The 26,603-nt window shown below is 44.7% G+C and overlaps 1 protein-coding gene across 5 annotated transcripts in view; it reads right to left on the bottom strand.

Moving 5' to 3' along the window:
• dbn1 (drebrin 1) overlaps window positions 1-26,603 on the bottom strand; it is a 105,237-nt gene that overhangs the window by 1,575 nt on the left and 77,059 nt on the right. The window contains exons 2-12 of one of the 5 annotated variants that reach the window (XM_024011178.2): window positions 21,210-21,265; window positions 16,914-17,026; window positions 15,025-15,114; window positions 12,673-12,822; window positions 9,765-9,842; window positions 8,881-9,032; window positions 8,735-8,792; window positions 7,776-7,832; window positions 7,287-7,401; window positions 6,054-6,182; window positions 3,105-3,218 (exon numbers count right to left, since the gene is read on the bottom strand). In XM_024011178.2, the coding sequence (XP_023866946.1) occupies window positions 3,105-3,218; window positions 6,054-6,182; window positions 7,287-7,401; window positions 7,776-7,832; window positions 8,735-8,792; window positions 8,881-9,032; window positions 9,765-9,842; window positions 12,673-12,822; window positions 15,025-15,114; window positions 16,914-17,026; window positions 21,210-21,265 (1,112 nt within the window). The remainder of the gene's footprint in view (window positions 1-3,104; window positions 3,219-6,053; window positions 6,183-7,286; window positions 7,402-7,775; window positions 7,833-8,734; window positions 8,793-8,880; window positions 9,033-9,764; window positions 9,843-12,672; window positions 12,823-15,024; window positions 15,115-16,913; window positions 17,027-21,209; window positions 21,266-26,603) is intronic. The other 4 variants (XM_070449382.1, XM_070449381.1, XM_070449383.1 and 1 more) reach the window with 4 other exon arrangements.

The raw sequence follows: 26,603 nt of genomic DNA, 5'->3' as shown, positions 1-26,603 counted from the left end.
TACATTTTTAAAACAAACTATAGAAAGTTGGTTGCAATTTCAGTTTAATCCACCAGAAAAGACAGAACAAATAAAACAACAAATATTATGGTTAAACTCAAATATACTAATTGATAAAACTTTTTAAAAAACGGTACRATCTTTGTAAATTATATCATAAAGAGGACTGGTGGAGCTGTCACATGCAGCTGACCAAAATATATGGAAACGTCTGCTCTACCCAAAATTACAACCAACTAATTAAAGCATTACCGCAAAAGTGGAAGAGGCAAGTGGAAGGGGGAGAAAGAAAGGAACTTGTCTGTCGGCCCTGCATTAAAGACCAAAATTGTTTCAAGAAAATTGTGATAAAATAAACTGGTATACTTTTTTATTTAAGTGCCAAAAAAATGACAGCTGTGCCATACAGATTGCAAAATAGTTAGGAAGAGATTGAGTCAAAACTACTAATTTTTCCATTTAAATTATAATACAAAATTCATGCAACCAATAGAACGTTATATACAGTGCCTTCGGAAAGTACTCAGACCCCTTGACTTTTTCCACATTTTGTTACATTACAGCCTTATTCTAAAATTGATTAAAAGTTTTTTTAATATATATATATATTTTTTTTACAAATGTATAAAAAATAAAAATATATACACACATACATACATACATACATGTTACAAGTATTCAGACCCTTTAAATCAGTACTTTGTTGAAGCACCTTTGGCAGCGATTACAGCATTGAGTCTTCTTGGGTATGACACTACAAGCTTGGCACACGTGTATTTGGGGAGTTTCTCCCATTCTTCTCTGCAGATCCTCTCTCACACTGTCAGGTCGGATGAGGAGCATTGCTGCACAGATATTTTCAGGTATCTCCAGAGATGTTCGATCGGGTTCTAGTCTGGTCTCTGGCTGGGCCACCCAATGACATTGAGACTTGTCCTGAAGCCACTCCTGCGTTGTCTTGGCTGTGTGCTTAGGGTCGTTGTCCTGTTAGAAGGTGAACCTTCACCCCAGTCTGAGGTCCTGAGCGCTCCGGAGCAGGTTTTCATCAAGGATCTCTCTGTACTTTGCTCTGTTCATCTTTGCCTCGATCCTGACTAGTCTACCAGTACCTGCTGCTGAGAAGCATCCACACAGCATGATGCTGCCACCACCATGCTTCACCGTAGGAATGGTGACCGGTTTCCTCCAGACGTGACACTTAGCATTCAGGCCAAAGAGTTCAATCTTKGTTTCATTAGACCAGAGAATCTTGTTTCACATGGTCTGAGASTCTTAAGTTGCCCTTTGGCAATCCAAGGGGCTGTCATGTGCCTTATACTGAGAAGTGGCTTCTGTCTGGCCACTCTACCGTAAAGGCCTGATTGGGGGAGTGCTGCAGAGATATTTGTCCTTCTGGAAGGTTCTCCCATCTCTACAGAGGAACTCTGGAGCTCTGTCAGAGTGACCATTGGGTTCTTGGTCACCTCCTTRACTAAGGCCATTGTCCCCGGATTGCTCAGTTTGGCCGGGCGGCCAGCTCTAGGAAGAGTCTTGGTGGTTCCAAACTTCTTCCTTTTAAGAACTATGGAGGCCACTGTGTTCTTGGGGACATTCAATGCTGCAGAAATGTTTTGGTACCCTTCCCCCAGATCTGTGCCTCGACACAATCATGTCTCRGAGCTCTACGGACAATTCCTTCGACCTCATGGCTTGGTTCTTGCTCTGACATGCACGGTCAACTGTGGGACTTTATATAGACAGGTGTGTACCTTTCCAAATCATGTCCAATCAATTGAATTTACCACAGGTGGACTCCAAGTTGTAGACACATCTCTAGGATTATCAGTGGAAACAGGATGCACCGGAGCTCAATTTCTAATCTCATAGCATAGGGTCTGAATACTTATGTAAATAAGGTCTTTTTTTTTGTTTTAATAGATTTGCAAACATTTCTAAAAACCTGTTTTCGCTTTGTCAATATGGGGTATTGTGTGTAGATTGCTGAGGATTTGTATTTTTTAAATTTAAAATCAATTTTAGAATAAAGCTGTAACTTAACAAAATGTGGAAAAGGTCAAGGGGTCTGAATACTTTCCGAAGGCACTGGAGATGGGGGATACCGCCACCCTGGCTCTGCAGATTTTGCTGTGAAGAGACAGAATCATTAGATAATTTGTTTTGGTACTGTCCCATATGTAGCTTGTTTTTGGTCGCAGGTTCAGGAATGGCTGAAGAATTGAAACATTTACCTGGAGCTAACTGCAAATAGCACTGCTGGGGGATTTGAAAAGTCACACTCAATCGATCGATAATATAATAATACTCTTAGCAAAAAAAATTGCTTTCATTTACAATCTGTAGAAACTATGAGAATAGAAAGGTTCAGAACTTTTGTGAAACATCACAGCTGAAATATATATGGCAAATAAAAATCAAAAGTGGATAATGGTCAGAGACAGATGGGAGGGGTTCAGAGATAGATGGGAGGGGTTCAGAGATAGATGGGAGGGGTTGAATGGAGCTGAAGGATGGGACTAAAAACAAACAAAAGATAAATATTGTAAAATATACTGGGTCCGTAAAATGTACAGCGCATTCATTCCGAAAGCCTTATTTTAAAATGGATGACATAATCCCCCCCCCCCTCATCAATCTACACACACTACCCCATAGTCTACAGTATATGTATCAGAGTGCCACTGGGGCCTAGAGACATGAGAAGGGGAAGCCCAGCCATCTGTGAAGGCAAATGAGGCCTGGGCAAACACAGTCCCAGTGTGTGTGTGGGTGTGTGTGTTTTTGTATGGGATAAATAATAGCCAGGCTGTATCACAACCGGCTGTGATTGGGAGTCCCATAGGGTGGCGCACAATTGGCCCAGCGTTGTCCGGRTTAGGGTTTGGCCGGGGTATGCCGTCAATGTAAATAAGAATTTGTTTTTAACKGACTTGTCTAGTTAAATAAAGGTTCAATAAAAAAAAGTGCCAACAGAGCCAGGGCTCTCAATAGTTTTAAATGCTAACATTAACCATGTACAAAGTAGCCTATAGCAACATAATCAAACAGAAATCAACTATTTAAGTCCTTGTTAGGCCCCAGTATAACACAACCCTGTCCAGTCTTACCCCACTCGTTCCGGCTGTCATCCTCTGCCTCCTGGATGGGTGTGGTGACTATTTTAGGGATAGGCGTTGGGGACGTCCCCATGCTGTGGTCTGAGCTCCCTTCATCATCACCATCTGGAGGAAGGTCAGACAACACACATTGAGAGGGAAGACCACCAGAACTTCCCATAATCACCACCCAACATCACCATTGTGCAATACCTTCACTCACAATCAAAATGACACATTCAAATCACCAACACAAAACAAATACAGCACTACCCCACAATCAAAAGCACAAGCATGTTCAAAAATGTTACCAAACAACCAAATACTAAACACAGTCAAAACGCCACCACAAAATCACATAATGAACACAATGAAATACCACCATTGGTCACAATAAGCACAATCAGGCTAGCCTGAACACTGAATTCAATTTCACACTGGAGATGACAATGGTGTAGTTATTAATTTCAATAGCGACTTGAATGGTGCAACAGCAGCTGTATATCTGCTAAAGCACAAATGCAGCTGGGGATGAGATCATGTGATGCATGGGTGACATCACTGGCGGTGTTGAAGCGTTGGGTCCTTCCCAGCAGGCATTTGTGCATATAGCTGCAGCAACAGTGATATTCCCATGCATGAGCTGCAGCAACAGTTACTCCGTAAGGGCTATATCTTCTCTCCTCTACAATACACGGCCTTCAATCAGTACTGTAGGTAGAAGTTGCCCCTAACCACTGATACAGGTCAGAAATCCGATGATTATGATTAGTGCGGAGTTAAAGTAAACTAATCCTAGATCTGGGTTTAGGGGCATCCTTCAACACCTCGAGCAAAAAGACAGTCAGATCTTCATGGTGATGTTGTCTTGATCTAAACAACGAATTCACCTGAAAGCAGCAATAGTGTGTGGAGGATTACCTTTGTTTTTTGTCTTGACTGATATAACCGTGCCCCAGGATACATTGTGGATGTGTGTATTGTCCATCAAATTGACACATTAAGTGATTTGTGGATAAATCGGTTTTTCAGTCAGCTAGTGATTCTCTGCTGTCTGTAATGCACATTGCAAAGAATGACCTGGGAGATTTGACCTGAGGAGGGCGAATCTCGATGACAAAGAATGAATATCCATTCAACGAATAAACCCCAGCACATTATACAGGCTGATACACCAAACACAATTCCCTTCCATTCAATTCAGACCAGGAACTGCGGACACAATAACAGAACGTGCTCGTGATTACTAAGAGCCAAAGTACCAACAAACAAACCATTGATAATGACCAACATCACTGTGACTGAGAGCAACAGGACATAAAGATGACTGACTGGTGATGATATACAGTGACTACAGCATCTTGCTTTGGTGGGGTTCCCACTTCACTACTAATCTAGGGGTCTTTAAATACTAAGGAGAGGATAGGATATTGTCCCGTCCTTATCAAAGCTGAACCATTTATAAACACAGTTTCAATTTAAGGGGGGCAATATTTCACATGCAGAGGTGAAAAGTACAGGCTGAATTTCATGGTGGTATAGGAATCCATTTGCAGGAAAACTTTTATGACATATCTAGGGTGTTGGGTCTAGTAGGAACTAGTTGGAACTGGTTGGCCACCCTCACCAGAGCTGCCTTCACAGACAGACCACACAACATTATGAAAGACACAGTACAGTTCCAGTACAATACTCCACATAGGTCAGAGGTAACATCCATAACGGTCACACAGGGCCCACAACACAAGCCCAGAGACCACAGGCAACACAAATGAACGAGCAGCTCGACGGCGACACACACTCACAGGTCATAGTTCAGGAGGTACGCGAGGTATGTGTGTACGGGGCAGAGCATCACAGTCCAAGAGTAGCATGAGAGCAGAAACAGGGTAAGGAGAAGGGGGTAAAGGTGGACACGAAGTGAGATCGCCAAAACAAGTAATGAAGCATGGAACCTACTGTTTGCAGGTTTGGATAATTCTCCTCCAGGTGAAAGCCTGCCCAATAGGGTTTACTATGACTAGTCCCCTAACCATACTATCATCCCCACAACCCCTGGATAAAAGATCAGACCTCAGTGGACAACATAAACATTGCGACAGAGGAATAATGGAGTAAACATCATTGGCGTGAAGGGAATGGAAGACTTGAAGCCGTTGACAAGATAGTGTGTTAGTACGTTAGGGTAGTTAGTACTAAGATTCATTTGTGATAGGATATATAAGAGGCAATAGTAGGCAGAACTAAGGGCCATGATCAACACAGCTCTTTGATAGATACAGCCATCATCAAGGGGGCTCCCAAGTGGCGCAGCGGTCTAAGGCACTGATTTTCAGTGCTAGAGGCGTCACTACGTGTTGTTGTATGTGTCGAACTGCTTTGCTTTATCTTGGCCAGGTTGCAGTTGTAAATGAGAACTTGTTCTCAACTAGCCTACCTGGTTAAATAAAGGTGAAATAAATAAATACAATTAAAAATACATTTAAGAAAATCAGCAAGACAACTAAAAGCACAGTGCACCAGAGTGGGAGTGCAGAGAAAGAGGCCACACCAGGAGCGGGCTGACTGACTGACACAGCCTGTAATGGGATCTGTCATCACACTGGGAGGACTTTTAGCACAGGGCACCGTGGGTTTTAGCACACTGCACAGCCACTCATCTCCTACAGACAGTCCCAACAATGTCCACTTTACCATGGGTATCTATATCACATGCTCACCAAGGACTCAAAATAGAATAGAGCATGTCAGGCCCAGGTTAGCTAACAGTAGTGCTGAGCTAGCGGGGGTGAGAAAGGATGGGGTAGGAGAGAGGTCGAGTTTGCCACAGCAGCTTTAGGGTGGGGTTCGTGGTGAAGGATTGGGGGTGAGTGTCCTCTACTGTGGTCCTGTGAGGGTGGGTGGGGGGGCTGAGGGGGGGTCTCCATGTCCTCCCTGCTCCTCCTCCTGTACAGTACCTACCGGGTGCAGCGGGCTGCAGCCTCGCATGAGGCGGGGTGCAGAGGGGGGGCGGACTGGGCTCGCTGGGACTGTGCTGCTGCTTCAAAAACGGGCTGTCCAAACGGCCTGGTAACGGGCTGTCCAAACGGCCTGACAAAAGACAGGGCCCAGGGCGACACACACACACACACACGGAGCGACACACATACAGACGCAGGGAGGACAAGAAAAGACAAGATAGGGAGAGAGTGAGAGAGAGACAGAGGCGAGAGAGAGAGAGACAGGGGAGAGTAGGAGGAAGACAGGAAGGAGAAAGTCAAGATAAAACGAGGTAAGGCCCAAGAGGATCCCCGTGAGAAGTGAAGGATTGTGGGTGAATGGGCATGGTCCCATATAAACCCATTAGTGAGGAGAGAAGAGGAGACACCCAAGAGAGGTTCACGGAGGAAGAACAGAGGGAGACACCAGAGGAATAAAACGTACGGATGGATGAATGGAGAGACAGACGACAAGACAAATAGACGCACAACCATGAATCAAACCAAAGAAGTGAGGTCAAAGAGAGAAAGGAAGAGAGAGTGGTTAGTGTGATGACACACTGTGGACAAAGTAGTGATGTAGTAGAAATGAGAAGCACTGTTTTTTGAAGTTATCTTTGTCTCGCTGTTCTTCTGCACCAAGCTCATTAATGATGGAGAAAGGAACTGAACATAGATTCAGTTCAATATCTTCAGATGGAATGCACACAGCGGCTATAGTCCTTTATGAAAATATGCTGTTGCTTGTAGACAAAAACAGATTGTTTCAGGGAGATTCTTTGGTTGCTTGGGTTTGCAGGTGGACAGGAGTCTTCTTCAGAATGGAGACCCTCACTGAGTCAGGCACTTCTTACAGTTTCCATTCAGCTCCACCTGGCTCCTTTGTGCCAATTGTTATCCGCATCTATGTAGTCTGCAAGGGAACACTGCTAGAGAATCTGTCTCTCTTCTTCATCTGTCTTCAACTGGATTACTCCTCATCTTCATCTGAATTCTACTCCAACTGTTCTCCTGGCTTCCAGATCTCTGTGGGATATCCAGCTGTCTGGGTCCAAAGGGCTCTGTCCACTACCAGTGATAACAGACACACTGGGGGGACAGTACAGTACAGGGACTGAGGCAGGCGACGAGGTGAATGACAAGACGAATGGTGGTTTTGGTGACCTAAAGACATCCACCCTCCCTCCCTCCCTCCCTCCCTCTCCTCTGGTCTTACCGGCCCTGTGGATAGAGACAGGAGAGACGTCCACACCAGTGGTCACAGCCTTCTCTTTCTGCTTAAAGAACTCCCTGGGATTGTCCGCCCGCTGGGCAATCAGGGCTTTCGCCTCCTGTCAACAAACAGACATACAGTACAACATTAGACAACTAGAACACTCACACCACAAGAGCACACACACTCTCACACAGCATTTCTCTTACACACAGAGTCAAGAGACCCATATCCTAGTGTAGCCTGAGTTGTCCCACTAACACAGATCCAAAACCCAGGAGTACTACTGTCACAATGACACACACATACAGGCCATGAGTCTAAGATACRATGTGCTTTACTCTCGGTCTCAATTTACTAACACTGGAGAGAAGTGGGACACACAATCTTATATCATGGCAAAGTAAAGCAGGCTATAGTACAACAAATCAGTCATTTCAGTGACAGTGTGTTTTGTAGTAGCAGTGTTTGTATGCTGTTTTTTCAACCCACCTCCACTTCAGTCTCCTTCTTCTCTTTCTCCAGATCCTCATAGCTAGGTTCTGCTGTCTGCAGAGAGCGAGAGAGCACGAGAAAAACAGAGATACAAGGAGAAAGAGTATAAAGTTGATATCTTCTACATCTATCCAGCAGGGGGTAGCARAGCCTACATGTTTAAATCACAGTGATGTCATCCACCACTAGCAGGATTGCAGTATGATTGTCTGGAAACAACAATACAGAAGCATAAAAGATGTCTACCATTTCATACAGCCACATTAGTACATAATTACGTTCTCACTGCATGGCAGCCATCACAGAAACACAGACATATAAGCAGGCGTTCTCAGGGTTCTGAAAACAGAAGTATTGTTTTTGCAGGAAGTGAGTCTTAAAATAACAGTGGCTATAGTGGAATGGGAAGAGGAAGGAGATAAGTGAAAACATTGTTGGACCCAATATTTGGAGAATAAATCTTGTTTCATGTTGTGTCAGGGTTAAAATATTMATGTTGATGCTACTATTGAATTAAAGTAGGATTTTTTTTAAACAGGAAAGGTAATTCTTGATTCTTCTTAATTTTCTCCCCAGACAATATCAATGATTCATAACTAGTCTCAAAATTAGATCAGAAATTAACTCTAAAAGCAGACTGCCTCTTTCAGTGATGTGGAATAACTAAGGCAAGACCCTCTTTGGCACAGAACAAAGAGTATGCATACAGTACATACTCTGTTACTATACACACACACACACTTTCTTAAAGAGTACAAATACTGGCCATGGCTCTTACTACTGTATGAATTCAGGAAGTAAACGTAAATACATCTATTTTCAATGACCCCTCAATAAACGGTGGATTAAAAGATGTCAAAAGTTTTTAAAAAATTGAATTTTAAATAATAAAAAAAATCACTTCCTGAATTGACAGCCTTCAATTCAAATTGACCCCAGCCCTGACACACACTTACTATGAGGGGCTGGTTCCGTGTCCTCTCTTTGGCCTCCTCTTCCTCCTGTATCTTCTTTCTGCTCCACACACACAAAGTTACCACATGGACCAATCACAAGAGTTTACAGTGATACTTCACATTACCCATAAGACACGGCGGCCCACCTGTGTTCCTCAATTTGCCTCTCCCTTTCGCGGTACCTCTTCTCTCTATCCTCCTGCTCTTTCCTTTCCAGCTCCATCCTCTCCTCCTCGAAGCGTTGCCTCTCCTCCGCAACCTTCTTCCTCTCCTCCTCCTTTCTCAACTCTTCTTCACGCTGGTACACACAAAAGAACCAAGAAATATATTTTATTATTTGTTTAATAATTCAATAACTGTGCTGGAGTCTGGTGTAGCTTCCGACTTCCGGACCACATATGCCCCCTTGGCGACGGGGGTTCGAGCCCCTCTGTACCCCTCTCTACGTCAGTCTCCCTATCTGTACTGATATCTGTCCTGTCAAAAAATCTAATATTTAAGAAAAAATTATTCTAAATACTTCAATAATCCCTTTGAATTAGTAACTACATCATACAACATCAAAGACTGAAATGCAAAACAGAACACTTGGCTTTGGTCCTTCTATTGAGAGGAAGCTAAATCAACAGGCAATTTGTAAGTGGAAATCTACTCAGATAAAGTTGCATTTCAGAGTTGAGTCTAACTTGCAGAGGGCAAAGCCGCCCCCTCACAATGATTCAAATTCAAATAACCTAAAGGACAGACAGCAGTTGATGTCATATCGCATGCGTCTGTCTCATTGGCCAGTGGCAATGCTTCAGGAAGGGGACATGGTATGACTTTGTTTTGATCCTACTCCTACACACACTCAAATTGAAACCGCTATTCATGCTATCACTACTAGTCTGAGGAAAAGGTAGAGGGAAAAAAGACGAACGAATAACACTGCTGCTGCTCTTGTCTCCAGTCCTTGTTCCAGTCAAACCCCCCTCCCTCTTCTATCCCGCTTTTCCTTCCTCCTGACAGTTGGAATCATGTTCTTTCCTACCTTGGCTTGTTCCCAGAATTCCTCTCTATTGATCTTCTTCATCTCGATTTCTGCGTTGGTCTTGGTGTACACGGTGCCCTGAACATTCGTCCAATAGAGAAAGAGCAGAGGGAAACAGGAAGTGGTCGGTTACAACCATTCTTCAAAGAGCCACGGCACAGTTCTGTGCCCTCCAAATCCTATTCCACCCCACCACCCTGTAACCAACAGGGTCAGACTAGACATAGTGTCATATTTCTGTTCCACACACACCGTATCACTTATTGTACGCCACTACCTGGATATGAATTATATTAGTTATACAACTTTAACTTCTATCTATATCACGTATAAAGGGGGGAGTATCAGGCCGTTTACATTAAGAGCAAAGAAAGCACTAAGTGATTTATGATTCAGATGGAGAGAATAGTACAGCCTGTACTTGAACCCCTAAGGTGAGGGCCTTCAGAAAGTATTTGTACCCTTTGACATATTTCACACTTTATGTTACAGCCTGAAATCAACATTGATTAAATTAAATTGACACACAATACCCCATAATGACAGTGAAAACATGTTTAGAAATGTTTGCAAATTTATTGAACATGAACTGCAGATAAACTCAGAAGAAAAAAAAAGAAACGTCCCTTTTTCAGGACCCCGTCTTTCAAAGATAATTCGTAAAAATCCAAATAACTTCACAGATCTTCATTGTAAAGGGTTTAAACACTGTTCCCCATGCTTGTTCAATGAACCATAAACAATTAATTAAAATGCACCTGTGGAACGGTCGTTAAGACACTAACAGCTTACAGACCGTAGGCAATTAAGGTCACAGTTATGAAAACATAGGGCACTAAAGAGGCCTTTCTACAGACTCTGAAAAACACCAAAAGAAATATGCCCAGGGTCCCTGCTCATCTGCGTGAATGTGCTTTAGGCATGCTGCAAGGAGGCATGAGGACTGCAGATGTGGCCAGGGCAATAAATTGCTATGTCCGTCTGTGAGACGCCTAAGACAGCGCTACAGGGAGACAGGACAGACAGCTGATTGTCCTCGCAGTGGCAGACCACATGTAACAACACCTGCACAGGATCGGTACATCCGAACATCACACCTGCGGGACAGGTACAGGATGGCAACAACAACTGCCCGAGTTACACCAGGAACGCTCAATCCCTCCATCAGTGCTCAGACTGTCTGCAATAGGCTGAGAGAAGCTGGACTGAGGGCTTGTAGGCCTGTTGTAAGGCAGGTCCTCACCAGACATCACCAGCGCCTATGGGCACAAACCCACCGTCGCTGGACCAGACAGGACTGGCAAAAGGTGCTCTTCACTGACGATGTTATTATTATTCAATGTCAGCTTATTTTTGTACCCATCTACCAATAGATGCCCTTCTTTGCGAAGCATTGGAAAACCTCCCTAGTCTTTGTGGTTGAATCTGTGTTCGAAATTCACTGTTTGACTGATGGACCTTACAGATAATTGTATGTGTGGGGTACAAAGATGAGGTAGTCATTAAAAAATAAGGTTAAACACTATTATTGCACACAGAGTGAGTGCATGCAATTTATTATGTGACTTTTTAACCACATTTTTACTCCTGCTTTTTTCCCCAGCTTATTATTTTTTATTAATTTGTAAAAATTAAAAACGTAATTCCACTTTGACATTATGGGGTGTTGTGTGTCGGCCAGTGACAAAATAGAAATGTTATCAATTTTAAATTCAGCCTGTAACATGTGGAAAAAGTGAATACTTTGAGGGCACTGTGGATGCTCTCCACAAGGTTGTTCAAAAGTCCCAGTGTGACACTAAGCATGTTGAATACTAGAACCGCCTTTCCCATTGTCAAAAACACATGATCTAGTGCATTTTGTTAGTGTCATCTCAACCTTCAAGTTCTAGTTATTTGCCTCAACATGTGGTCATGTTTTGCCAACATTATCAGAATGTAATGCATCTTTAGCGTAGCGGCTAGCCTAACGTACTACTTCAGTTGTGTCCAGATAAACAGAGAGCGAATGAGGAAGGAGCCTGCTAGCTGTCCAGCTGAGTGACTCATTCCTTATTAACCTTCTAACACACAGTAAGGCCTATTGTCTCAGTTCCTAAACATGAACAATGCCTCGCTCAGAGGCCCGTTCCATCTCTTTCTCTTGCTTTTCTCTCTCCCTCTGTCGTCTCCCTCTCTGAATCTCACCCTCCCTCTCCCCCACTCTCTCCTCTAAAACAGTAACATGGCTGTAGCCTTGTGTCACACTAATAGAGAGCTCGAGGTCCTCCCGAGTGGGACTGCGGTCTAAAGGAACTGCATCGGCGTTACTACAGATCCAAATTCGATCATGGGCTGTGTCGCAGCCGGCCCCGGCTGGATGACCCATGAGGTGGCGCACAATTGGCCCAGCCACGTCCGGGTTAGGGGAGGGTTTGGCCGGCAGAGAAGTCCTTGTCCCATCGCTCTCTAGCAACTCCTTTGGTGGGCCTGGCACATGCACGCTGACCCGGTCACCAGTTGGACGGTGTTTCCTCCAACACATTGGTGCGAATGGCTTCCGGGTTAAGTGAGCAATGTGTCAAGAAGCAGTGCGGCTTGGCAGGATCGTGTTTAGGGGGACGCACGGCTCTCGACCTTCGCCTCTCCCGAGTCTGTACAGGAATTGCAGCGATGCGACAAGACTAACTACCAATTGGATATCACGAAATTGGGGAGAAAAAGGGAACACCCGCTCCCCTCTCCTGCCAGACTGTCACTCTTTCCCTTAAACCCATCTCTACTCCTTCAATAACTCTCTCCCTCTGCATCTATCCCTCCACCAACTCTCTCTCCATCCTTCTAATCCACCTCTCTCCTTATAGCTCTCCATTTTATCCTCCATCACCCCACCTCCTATCCACCCACCCATCCCACCCCTCTCTTGTACCACTCCAAGCTCTCCGTTCTCCTCCTCTCTGGTTCTCAGACGGCTGAGGACGGGGCTGGCCACCGAAGCCGTCCCATTGGTCAGTCTCTGTCCAATGGCGGATGGTTCGATGTCGTCCATGGTGCTGGCATTGACGATGATGTTGACTCCCTGCGGGCAAAAAAGCAAAAAACGCCTCTTCAATGGAAGTATACCCTTCCCCTTTAAATTGATTGTGTGAGATGGTATCCCACGGTAACAGGAGCAAGATCCCAGGGGTTATATTAGTGTCAGACTACAGGGCACAGGCCTCCTCTGACAACCTTTGATTGGGGAAACACACACACGCTTTAGAGCCACATGGCTGGAAGGATAAAATTGGTTATGTCATGGAGGGAGGAAGGCTAGAGATGGCCTAAGTGGATGCAAGAGAGAGAGGGAAAGAGAGGTCAAGAGAGAGAGGGAAAGAGAGGTCAAGAGAGAGAGGGAAAGAGAGGTCAAGAGAGAAAGGGAAAGAGAGGTCAAGAGGGAGAGGGAAAGGGAGGTCAAGAGGGGTGAGGGAGAAATGCATATGTGCCCCATGCCAGACTTATGCCAGACTGTTGATCGAAGCTAAAAGACAAACATCCAACAGTGTTTAATATCATGCACATATACACTGAGTGTGAAAAAGATTAGGAACACCTTCCTAACATTAAGTTGCATCCCTTTTGCCCTGAGAACAGCCTCAACTTGTCAGGTCATGGAGTACAAGGTGTCGAAAGTGTTCCACAAGGATGCTGGCCCATGTTGACTGCAATGCTTCCCAACGTTGTGTCAAGTTGGCTGGATGTCCTTTGGGTGGTGGACCATTCTTGATACACACAGGAAACTGTTGAGTGTGAAAAACCCAGCAGCGTTGCAGTTCTTCACAAACTCAAACCAGTGCGCCTGGCACCTACTACCATACCCCGTTCAAAAGCACTTCAATATTTGGCTTGCCCATTCACCCTCTGAATGGCACACATACACAATGTCTCCATTGTCAATTGTCTACACCCCTTCATCTACACTGATTGAAGTGGATTTAACAGGTGACATCAATAAGGGATCATAGCTTTCACCTGGTCAGTCTCTGTCATGGAAAGAGCAGGTGTTCCTAAGGTTTTGTACGCTCAGTCTCAGTCGTGTTCCCAGAAACCAGAGTAATATAGAAGACACACAGATCAAATTGGCTGTTGTGTGTGGGAGTGAGAATGATGCTGTGGGGATCCTGTTGTGTGTGCATAAGGATGATATCTGAGACAGGATAAACCATACACACGTCTGCCTGTGTGTGTATGTAAATGTGTGTATGTGCGAGCCTGTCTGCATGTGTGTACCTGACAAGTGTTCGTGTCTCCCAGCTAACTGGGAGCCTTTTCAACCAACTAATCCCACATTAAATCGAAGGCCAGTGTGAGCAAGCAGATGGCCACAGAAAAGAGCTGTTAAGGCGAAGGTGACAGACACTTCACATCAATTGACTGAGGCTGGCTAGCAGGATTCCTCCAGCTCCAAGGCCTTCACACAGTCAGGAGAAAGACTCTGCTCTTTATCTCCATCGCTCTTTCACATATATATATTTTTTAAATCTTTATTTAACTAGGCAAGTCAGTTAAGAACAAATTCTTATTTACAATGACGGCCTACCGGGGCACAGTGGGTTAACTGCCTTGTTCAGGGGCAGAATGACAGGTTTTTACCTTGTCAGCACGGGATTCGATCCAGCAACCTTTCGGTTACTGGCCCAACGCTCTAACCCCTAGGCTACCTGCCGCCTCAATTATTCAGGAGACACCACGGATAAATAGGCAGAAAGAATTTTAATTTATCTGTCTCCTACCGCCGAGCACCTTGTTCACAATAACATTAGTGCTGTGTTAGTCATCCATACATATACACACACATAACCTCTACTGATCCTGTGGGCGGACCAGTGGAATCACTGCTATACCCAGAATCACTGAGCTGAATCTCAACAGGAAGCTAAAATGGCCCTAGGCCTCTGCTCTGGCCGGGCTGGTAGATGACAGTACAGAGTCTTTCTCTCCATATTTTAGCTCTAAGTCATTAAAAGAGCATCACTGAAGGACCCTGGAGGAGAATATAGGCCCATATTCATAATGACGAGGAAATMTGTATGCTTTTTTACATCATAATTAATAAGATTATGGACAAGGGGACCTGATCCCAGATCAGCACTCCTACTCTGAGACACTAACAAAAGGGGCGCAGAGAAGCAGATGGCATTCAGACATCAAATATGTTTTAATTTAGTCATCCAGGGAAGTTTTAATAAACAGTTTCAACAATGTGTCTTGGAGAGAGTCTTAGAGTAGCAGTTGGGTTTACCTCAGTGAGACTGACCTGGAAAAACTCTGCAACGTCAGCCACATGGCTGGCACACTGACACTTCCTTGCATCAGGCACATCCTCACCAACCTGGGAGAGGAGAAAAGGAGAGGACAGAGAGGGAGGAGAGGGAAATGGGGGAAGGGGCCAAAGAGGGAAGACAGGAAAGGCAGGTTAGTGTCTGTGTCACCCATTTCAAGGATACAATCTTCATCATCAATCAAAGTAACCACATTGAAAGGAGTTGATGGTCTCTATCAAGTGTATAATGTGTTGTGTGTTTAAGGACTCAAGATAGACACCAATTTAAAGTTGAATACAATTCTATGTTCAGTTTTCCAGTAGTAAATGTATGAAGCGTTGTTCCTCAAAAGGCAAATTCCTGGTAGGATGAAATTATCATGGCCTTTTGAAAACAATGGGAAATATACACAGTGGCCACTGATTACATAAAAAGAATAGTGGAACAGCAATCATCCATAAAAACACATGGCTACTGATTTGGTACTGCTGCTACAGAATGATCAAATACAATAATTAGTCAAATAACACCCATTTCAGGGCTATTCACCTAGTTAATGAAACATCTCTGGAGAACTGCTCTAAATACTTTACTATTAAATCACATCATAGAGCTTATAACGACAACAAGAAACGGCACATATTTTCAGTTTCCTGTTTGAGAGGGGAGTTGATGGGCGACTGCAGTGCCTGAGAATTACAAGGAACCCAAAACGAAGGGTTGAAATAACRAACAAGATACCCTCACTGCAGGGCCATTCGAACTTCTCTCCTGCCTTCTCCCTCCCTTCATCTCAATTTTCTATTGTGACAAATAAATAACATTTGCTGTATACTTATCCCATGCAGTTTAGTCCAATCTTCATGTATGAGCGCTTCATACTGTATTTGGTATGAGTTAGCTACAATGTCGCAATGTAAAGGGTTTTGATTTGAGGAAAGCACTAGCTACTGCAAATTTAAATCCTGATTGTCATTCTGCTGTGTGCTACAGTATATGGGTCAGTGCAGAGCAGAGTGGTGAGAGGTGCTGTGATAGAGACCAGTAGCCAGAGGGGATGTCTGGGCCTGCCACAAGGATAGGGACAGATAGCCCATTAGGCTGTCTCAGACTGCCTGAGCTCCTATTCCTCTAAGCTTCACTCTGGTAGGAGGGAGGGCTTGGGCCATCAGAGAGAAAGCATGTGTAACACAACACATACAGTGTATACCCATAAACAGAGATGCGCATRCAGTATCAGTCAAAAGTTTGGACACACCTAATCATTCAAGAGTTTCTTTATTTKGACTATTTTCWACATTGTAGAATAATAGTGAAGACATCAAAAAAATGAAATAACACATATGGAATCATGTTGTAAACMAAAAAGTGTWACACAAATCAAAATATATTTTATATTTGAGATTCTTCAAAGTAGCCACCCTTTGCCTTGATGACTGTCAAGGAAAAGGGTGGCTACTTTGAAGAATCTCAAATATAAATTAGATTTGGATTTGTTTAACACTTTTTAGGTCACTACATGATTCCATATGTGTTATTTCATAGTTTTGATGTCTTCACTACTATTCTACAATGTTGAAAACAGTAAAAATAAAGAAAAATGTGTAGGTGTCCAAACTTTTGACTGGTACTGTATACTGTACACACATATTTATAGACATATACTGACCAAAAATATAATGCTACTCTGTTTATCATATATCCYGATGCCTAGTCACCTTACCTGTATACATATCTACCTCTATCACTCCAGTATCCCTGCACATTGTAAACATGGTACTGGAACTGACTGACCCCATATATAGTATGCTTACTTTCTCGTGTTCTTATTTCTATTTATTGTGAAACACATACACACACGACTCACCCAGTTGATGAGGACGTAGCGCGGCAGTGCAGCCGTGGGCTCCTTCAGGCTGCAGAAGCCGTACATGACCCGGCCATTGTCGAAGGTCACTGTGATCTCCGGTAGACCTCCAGCTAGAGGAGGAGGGGAGGAGGTGGAAGAGGAATAGTAGGAAGGGAGGAATAGGTGAAAAAAAATGGAGAGGTGCAGGATTTCCACAAAAATCCCACCAATACCACTCTCCAGGCTGACCTGTGTTACCCTCTAACCCAGTCTCTGCCCTCCACATTATGTTCCCCAGTGCCTCACACTTCAGTGCTATACTGCTCCTGGCAGAGGCAGCTCTCTGCCCTATATGATCCTCACTGTTACCATCCAATGGAATCATTTAATAGCTTGATAGGGATAGTTCTGGCTGGTTGGTGGGCAGATGCATGTCCTCCATGACTTACACTGAGGAGAGCTGCAGTCTGGAAGTATGGCAGGCTTAAATCCACTGAGAATAGGCAATCTCCAGTCAACTGTARCAAGGCACTGTTGAAATATTAAAATCTAATCTATGGTAAAGGTATTGCGATGGCGAGGCAGCTGACTTTGTGAAGTGGGGTGGGGGTGTGGAGTGCAGACACACACCTGCGTCTTTCACAGGGTCATGATGCGACAAATGCCACACTCACACCTGACTACTCTTATGCAAGTAAACAGAGCTGCCACCAACAGCATCACACACTCTCAAACCTACCCCAAAGCCTATCTGTCGAATCAGAGTGAGGCCTCACTGGTCCAGCCCGCCCACTCCACCTACTGTACACCAATAGGATGACTGATGGTCTGCATCTCCTCAAACATGGCAATAAATCATATTCTGTGTGTGTGTGTGTGTGTACGCGCTGTTAGAAGCCTCCATAACAGTAGATCTAAGAAGACAAGGCCAACCCATTAGCATCTCTCCCAGACATAATAAACAGTGCAGTGAGAGCTCAGCACCAGGTACTGTTCTGTGTATCTGAGATATGGAACACTTTCATTAACAGGAATAATAACTAATGATTAAGGCATTCCTAATGGAATAGTTTTTATCTTAACACCAAAAACAATGGCTGGCTGTCACTTTCAATGGAGGCCTCAAAGCTAATAAGTATGCCCTCTACTGCCACATTTCCCTCCAGACAAAGATCAAATATAATGCTACTCTGTTTATCATACATCCTGATGCCTAGTCACCTTACCTGTATACATATCTACCTCTATCACTCCAGTATCCCTGCACATTGTAAACATAGTACTGGAACTGACTGAATCAGGCCTTTGCTGCAAAGAATCCACTACTAAAGGACACCAATAATAAGAAGAGACTTGCTTGGGCCGAGAAACACATCCGATGAGTCCAAGTTAGACATTTTTGGTTCCAACCTCTGTTTCTCTGTGAACCAACCTCCAACCTCTATTAGTCAATTGCAGGCTCTTTACACCCACACACAGGTTGATAATGGCAGATTTGGGTACCGATAAGCGCCTAAATTGGATCGCAGTAGCTGAACATGCTATACATTTTTTATTTTACCTTTATTTAAAAAGGCAAGTCAGTTATGAACAAATTCTTATTTTCAATGACGGCCTAGGAACAGGGGCAGAGTGACAGATTTTTACCTTGTCAGCTCGGGGATTCGATCTTGCAACCTTTCGGTTACTCGTCCAACGATCTAACCATTAGGCTACCTGCCGCCCCATGATGTCAGAGCTCAGGTTGTGTGCTTCACAGCACCGTATGGGTTTTGACTCACAGATGTTCTGAACTTGAGCCCCATCCCTCACCCTAATTGGGCAACTTTGCGTATTTGTTGTTGTTTGACTGAGGGAAATGCTGTAAATTAAGAGGACTCGATGTATTTTGAAAGATGAGACATTGAGGATTATAATAAATACTACTTTGATGTCACACAAGCAAGCCAGACAACAAACAGTGAGTGCAAATGTGCACTTCACATTTCGATGTCATAAAACTCCTATCATATACAGTATCAATGTTTATGATCACTATGTTTGATGTACAGTTACAAGATGACATGGCATCATACCCTGAATGAGCCTGTTTGTCTATTGTGAAGACAATTCACCATGGAACACGCAGCTGAATGCACTCATGAGTCCTTTCTATGAGCACCAAAATTACCATCTGTTTCTCTGAATTGCCTTGTGAAAGCCTAACACTAAGATTGTATATTATAACTTAGCTAGTCATTTTGGCAAGAGAACAAGCTGGTGGTAGTGATGTGCAGTTCGCAAACAATTCGTTATTTTTGAACAACTTTTTTTCAAATGTCATAATAAACGAGTGACTTGTTTATTTGACCTGCTGTGACTCATTCATTTTAGTCGTTCCTTTGACCACAATGAATTCTACAACAGGATTAATATGCGCTCCTCTGGCTCTATAGGTATCTGCTATACTTTCAGTAATTGCGCTAATGCTAGTTAGCATTTACTCAAGAAACCACCTCTAACTTCCTTCATACTGGACACATACATAAAAATGGTATATACACTGCTCAAAAAATTAAAGGGAACACTTAAACAACACAATGTAACTCCAAGTCAATCACACTTCTGTGAAATCAAACTGTCCACTTAGGAAGCAACACTGATTGACAATAAATKTCACATGCTGTTGTGCAAATGGAATAGACAAAAGGTGGAAATTATAGGCAATTAGCAAGACACCCCCAATAAAGGAGTGGTGACCACAGACCACTTCTCAGTTCCTATGCTTCCTGGCTGATGTTTTGGTCACTTTTGAATGCTGGCGGTGCTTTCACTCTAGTGGTAGCATGAGACGGAGTCTACAACCCACACAAGTGGCTCAGGTAGTGCAGCTCATCCAGGATGGCACATCAATGCGAGCTGTGGCAAGAAGGTTTGCTGTGTCTGTCAGCGTAGTGTCCAGAGCATAGAGGCGCTACCAGGAGACAGGCCAGTACATCAGGAGACGTGGAGGAGGCCGTAGGAGGGCAACAACCCAGCAGCAGGACCGCTACCGTCCGCCTTTGTGCAAGGAGAAGCAGGAGGAGCACTGCCAGAGCCCTGCAAAATGACCTCCAGCAGGCCACAAATGTGCATGTGTCTGCTCAAACGGTCAGAAACAGACTCCATGAGGGTGGTATGAGGGCCGACGTCCACAGGTGGGGGTTGTGCTTACAGCCCAAACACGTGCAGGACGTTTGGCATTTGCCAGAGAACACCAAGATTGGCAAATTCGCCACTGGCGCCCTGTCCTCTTCACAGATGAAAGCAGGTTCACACTGAGCACATGAGCACATGTGACAGACGTGACAGAGTCTGGAGAGCCCGTGGAGAACGTTCTGCTGCCTGCAACATCCTCCAGCTGACCGGTTTGGCGGTGGGTCAGTCATGGTGTGGGGTGGCATTTCTTTGTGGGGCCGCACGCCCCTCCATGTGCTCGCCAGAGGTAGCCTGACTGCCATAGGTACCGAGATGAGATCCTCAGACCCATTGTGAGACCATATGCTGACACATGCACATTTGTGGCCTGCTGGAGTCATTTTGCAGGGCTCTGGCAGTGCCCTCCTGCTCCTCCTTGCACAAAGGCGGAGGTAGCGGTCCTGCTGCTGGGTTGTTGCCCTCCTACGGCCTCCTCCACTCTCCTGATGTACTGGCCTGTCTCCTGGTAGCGTCTCCATGCTCTGGACACTACGCTGACAGACACAGCAAACCTTCTTGCCACAGCTTGCATTGATGTGCCATCCTGGATGAGCTGCACTACCTGAGCCACTTGTGTGGGTTGTAGACTCCGTCTCATGCTACCACTAGAGTGAAAGCCACGCCAGCATTCAAAAGTGACCAAAACATCAGCCAGGAAGCATAGGAACTGAGAAGTGGTCTGTGGTCACCACCTGCAGACCACTCCTTTATTGGGGGTGTCTTGCTAATTGCCTATAATTTCCACCTTTTGTCTATTCCATTTGCACAACAGCATGTGAAATTATTGTCAATCAGTGTTGCTTCCTAAGTGGACAGTTTGATTTCACAGAAGTGTGATTGACTTGGAGTTACATTGTGTTGTTTAAGTGTTCCCTTTATTTTTTTGAGCAGTGTATATTGTGTGCTATACACATTGGAAAATAAATAAACGTGACTCTGGATGACAACAATGTTTCAAACATTAGGGCTGTTTTCCTAAAGAACTTAAATCTGCTTCATGTTTTGTTTCCATTCCACGATAGTAACGAGTATTAAACATCACATTTATGAGTGTAGATGGATGGATGGATGGACGAATATATGATAGATTTAGCTTACCTCCTGATGATGCCAGTGTCAAATCATTGCTGTTGTCCTCATATGTGTACAAGGCCCTGCCGGAGGGAAACAGAGAGAAAGACCGTCAGACATAGAAACCAGAACACAGCATCAAAACATCAAAACAGCCACATACTCTTTTTGACCAGCACTTGCGCCAGTATGTTTATATTTCACATTCATACTGTCGTAACTCAAAAGAAAGGAGGTACAGAGAGATGAACAAAGAGATAAAAAAGGAGAGATGCCAGTACAAGGTGCAACAGACACTGTCACAGAGAGACTCTTGGTCTGCCTGGCTGGGCATTAAGAATATGACAAACGCCACCTTTAAAAGGGAGGCAACGTCTCGAACCCTGCCCGGACGAGAAGGTGCTGCTCTCTACAGCCAATGAACTAAACTAGTTCTTCACCCGCTTTGAAGCAAGGGGCGGCCCCGCTCCCCCAGCCTGTCTGGAGGAGGACGTCATGGCAACCAAGAGTGCACTTGTCATCAATGAGGAAGTCGTACATCGAGTGTTCAAAAGCACTGGAGCATGAAAGAGCTTGGGGACTGATAACACAAGTGGTTGTGTCCTGAAACACTGAAGCCAGTTCCCAGGGTGCCACCTGATCAAATATGCTGACRACACTGCTTTGGTCAGTCTCCTCAAAGGGGATGAGACCGAGCACGGACCGGCTCTAAATTATGACTAAATCTAAAACTCGAAAAATAACACAAAAAACTAAAGGACATGGTGATTGACTTTCGAAGGAAGTCTACCATGCACACACCATCACTGATAAAAGGTGAGCCCATTGAAAGTGAAGAAGTACAAATACCTTAGGCTAGTCATTCACAACAAGCTGTCCTGGGATCAGTGTACTGATGCTAATTTTAAGAAAGGCCAACAGAGACTATTTCCTACTGCACTTTTTTAATGTTGACCTAATCATCATGATTCTCTTTTATAAATCATTAATTGAGAGCATTTTGTTCTACTGCTTGACCTGTTGGTTATCAAGGTYGCACAGAAAAATAGGTTGGGCAAGATAGTCAGGAAAAATCATGGGCAGCAACAAGAATGGTCATCTCTCTACCTGGGCAGAGCCCTGCAGAAGGCGAATAAAATAGCGGTTGACTATTCCCACCCATTCCACCCCAAATTCCATCTCCTTCCCTCTGGCCACAGGTACATACTTCCTAGAGAGAAAAAAAAAAATAGGGCCAAGTACTCATTTATTCCAAATGCAATTCTGCAACTTAACAAAATGTTGGACTAATTGCACTTCAGMACTTGCAATGCAGCCTATTTTGAAATTGCACTTACTCAACCTACTTGCTTGTAAACATCCTTTGCTATTTGTTGTGATTTTTTTAATACACATTTTATTTTTATTTTATTGCATCTGAGGACATTAAAGTTTTCTGAATCGTAATCTGTAACTACATGAGCCAAGGGAAGAAGAGGGCTAGGACACGAGGTGGAACTCTTCACACCTGGTCACAGGTGCTGTTGGCGCCGATCCGTGGAGAGGCGAGAGAACGGCATCACCGTTTTACTATGTTACGTAGGAGGTTAAAGCCTGGAGTGATTAACTAGATTTAGAAAGAGAATCCCATTTCTATTCACACTGCTGCTTTTATKGCAGTAGATAGACATACACTCCAGCTAAACTGCCAGGATTATTGTTCCCATTCCCTGAGAGGAGATAGAACCATAGAATTCATTCTCTGAATAGATCCATGAGGTGAGACTAATACCACACATTCTGCACAGACTCCTCAGATATTGGCTGTGTCTTCACTGTCTAATACTTTGATTTGTGGGGAATCTCTCTACTACAGGAACGTTGAGGGAGACAACAAATTCTCCCTCAATGTGGGCAAGACAATGGAGCTTATCRTGGACTACAGGAAACGGAGGGTCCGAACACGCCCCCATTCACATCGACGTGGCTGTAGAGGAGCGGGTCGAGAGCTTCAAGTTCCTCACCGTCCACATCACTAAGGACCTATCATGGTCCAAACACACCAACACAGTCGTGGAGAGCATGACAATGCCTCTCCCCCCCCCCCAAGGAGGCTGAAAAGATTTGGCATGGGTCCCCAGATCCTCAAAAAGTTCTACAGCTGCACCACTGAGCATCTTGACCGGCTGCATCATCGCTTGGTATGGTAACTGCTTGAGATCCGACCGCAAGGAGCTACAGAGGGTACTGTGTACGGCCCAGTACATCACTGGGGCCGAACTCCCTGCCATCCAGGACCTCTATACCAGGCAGTATTAGAGGAAGGCCCTAAAAATTGTCAAAACTCCAGCCACCCAAGTCATAGACTGTTCTCTCTGCTACCGCACAGCAAGCAGTACCAAGACTGAGACCAAAAGGCTCCTGAACAGCTTCTACCCCCAAGCCATGAGAACGCTGAACAGTTAATCAAAATGGCTAACCAAACTATTTACATTGACCTCCTTTATTATTATGTTGATGTTTTTTTGCACTGACTCTATGCACACTCACTGGACTCTACCCACACACTCACAACACATACACATCAAATTGATGCTATGCACACACACTTTCACACGCTGCTGCTACAGTTTATTATATACATCCTGATTGCCTAGTCACTTTTAACCCTACCTACATGTGAACTCAGCAAAAAAAAGAAACGTCCTCTGTCAACTGCGTTTATTTTCAGCAAACTTAACATGTGTAAATATTTGTATGAACATAACAAGATTAAACAACTGAGACATAAACTAAACAAGTTCCACAGACATGTGACTAACAGAAATGGAATAATGTGTCCCTGAACAATGTGGGGAACAAAATCCAAAGTAACAGTATCTGGTGTGGCCACCAGCTGCATTAAGTACCGCAGTGCATCTCCTCCTCATGGACTGCACCAGATTAGCCAGTTCTTGCTGTGAGATGTTACCCCACTCTTCCACCAAGGCACCTGCAAGTTCCTGGACATTTCTGGGGGAGAATGGCCCTAGCACTCACCCTCTGATCCAACAGGTCCCAGATGTGCTCAATGGGATTGAGATCAGGGCTCTTTGCTGGCCATGGCAGAACACTGAAATTCCTGTCTTGCAGAAAATCACGCACAGAACGTGCAGTATGGCTGGTGGCATTGTCATGCTGGAGGGTCATGTCAGGATGAGCCTGCAGGAAAGGTACCACATGAGGGAGGAGGATGTCTTCCCTGTAACGCACAGCGTTGAGATTGCAGGCAATGACAACARGCTCAGTCCGATGATGCTGTGACACACCGCCCCAGACCATGACGGACCCTCCACCCCCAAATTGATCCAGAATACAGGCCTCAGTGTAATGCTCATTCCTTCGACAATAAACGCGAATCCGACCATCATCCCTGGTGAGACAAAACCGCGACTCGTCAGTGAAGAGCACTTGCCAGTCCTGTCTGGTCCAGCGACGGTGGGTTTGTGCCCATAGGCAACGTTGTTGCCGGTGATGTCTGGTAAGGACTTGCCTTACAACAGGCCTACAAGCCCTCAGTCCAGCCTCTCTCAGCCTATTGCAGACAGTCTGAGCACTGATGGAGGGATTGAGCGTTCCTGGTGTAACTCGGGCAGTTGTTGTTGCCATCCTGTACCTGTCCCGCAGGTGTGATGTTCGGATGTACCGATCCTGTGCAGGTGTTACACGTGGTCTGCCACTGCGAGGACGATCAGCTGTCTGTCTTGTCTCCCTGTAGCCAGTATGTAGCGCTGTCTTAGGCGTCTCACAGTACGGACATTGCAATTTATTGCCTTGGCCACATCTGCAGTCCTCATGCCTCCTTGCAGCATGCCTAAGGCACGTTCACGCAGGTGAGCAGGGACCCTGGGCATATTTCTCTTGGTGTTTTTCAGAGTCAGTAGAAAGGTCTCTTTAGTGTCCTAAGTTCATAACTGTGACCTTAATTGCCTAACGTCTGTAAGCTGTTAGTGTCTTAACGACCGTTCCACAGGTGCATGTTCATTAATTGTKTCTGGTTCATTGAACAAGCATGGGAAACAGTGTTTAAACCCTTYACAATGAAGATCTGTGAAGTTATTTGGATTTTTACGAATTATCTTTGAAAGACGGGGTCCTGAAAAAGGGACGTTTCTTTTTTTTGCTGAGTTTACATATTGCCTCAATTACCTCAACAAACCTTTACCCGTGCACTGACAAGGTACCGGTACTCCTTGTACACTACATGACAAAAAGTATGTGGACACCTGCTCATTGAACATCTAATTTCAAAATCATGGGCATTAAAATAGAATTGGTCCCCATTTGCAGCTATAACAGCCTCCACTCTTCTGGGAAGGCTTTCCACTAGATGTTGAAACATTGCTGCGGGGACTTGCTTCCAGTCAGCCACAAGAGCATTAGTGAGGTTGGGTACTGATGTTGGACAATTAGGCCTGGCTCGCTGTAGGCGTTATAATTCATTCCTAAGGTGTTCGATGGGGTTGAGGTCAGGGCTCTGTGCAGGCCAGTCAAGTTCATCCACACCGATCTCAACCAACCATTTCTGTATGGACCTTGCTTTGTGCATGGGGGCATTGTCATGCTGAAACAGGAAAGGGCCTTCCCCAAACTGTTGCCACATAGTTAGAAGCACAGAACTGTCTAGAATGTCATTGTATGCTGTAGGATTAAGATTTCCCTTCATTGGAACTAAGGGGCCTAGCCCGAACCATGAAAACAGACCCAGATCATTATTCCTCCTCCAACAAACTTTACAGTTGGCACTTTGCATTCGGGCAGGTAGCTTTCTCCTGGCATCCGCCAAACCCAGATTCGTCCGTCGGCCTGCCAGATGGTGAAGCATGATTCATCATTCCAGAAAACGAGTTTCCACTGCTCCAGAGTCCAATGACAGCGAGCTTTACATCACTCCAGCTGACTCTTGGCATCGCGCATGGTGATCTTAGGCTTGTGTGTGGCTGCTCGGCCATCGAAACCCTTTTCATGGAGCTCCCGACAAACAGTTTTTGTGCTTCCAGAGGAATTTTGGAACTCGGTAGTGAGTGTTGCAACTGAGTGCAGACGATTTTTACATGCTACAGCACTCGACAGTCCCGTTCTGTGAGCTTGTGTGGCCTACCACTTCACAGCTGAGCGGTTGTTGCTCCTAGACGTTTCCACTTCACAATAACAGCACTTACAGTTGACGAAATGACATGTTGGAGAGGTGGAATCCTATGACAGTGACACATTGAATGTCAATGAGCTCGTCAGTACGGGCCATTCGACCGCCAATGTTTTTCTATGAAGATTGCATGACTGTGTGCTCGATTGTATACACCTGTCTGCAACGGGTGTGGCAGAAATAGCCGAACCCATTCATTTGAAGGTGTGTCCACATACTTTTGTATATATAATGTATATTGCGTTACTATTTCCTAC

This window comes from Salvelinus sp. IW2-2015, linkage group LG20, assembly GCF_002910315.2.
Source record: "Salvelinus sp. IW2-2015 linkage group LG20, ASM291031v2, whole genome shotgun sequence".
Lineage (NCBI taxonomy): Eukaryota > Metazoa > Chordata > Actinopteri > Salmoniformes > Salmonidae > Salvelinus > Salvelinus sp. IW2-2015.
Note: the sequence above shows the minus strand (reverse complement) of the source record. Positions and strands in the feature narration are given on the sequence as shown.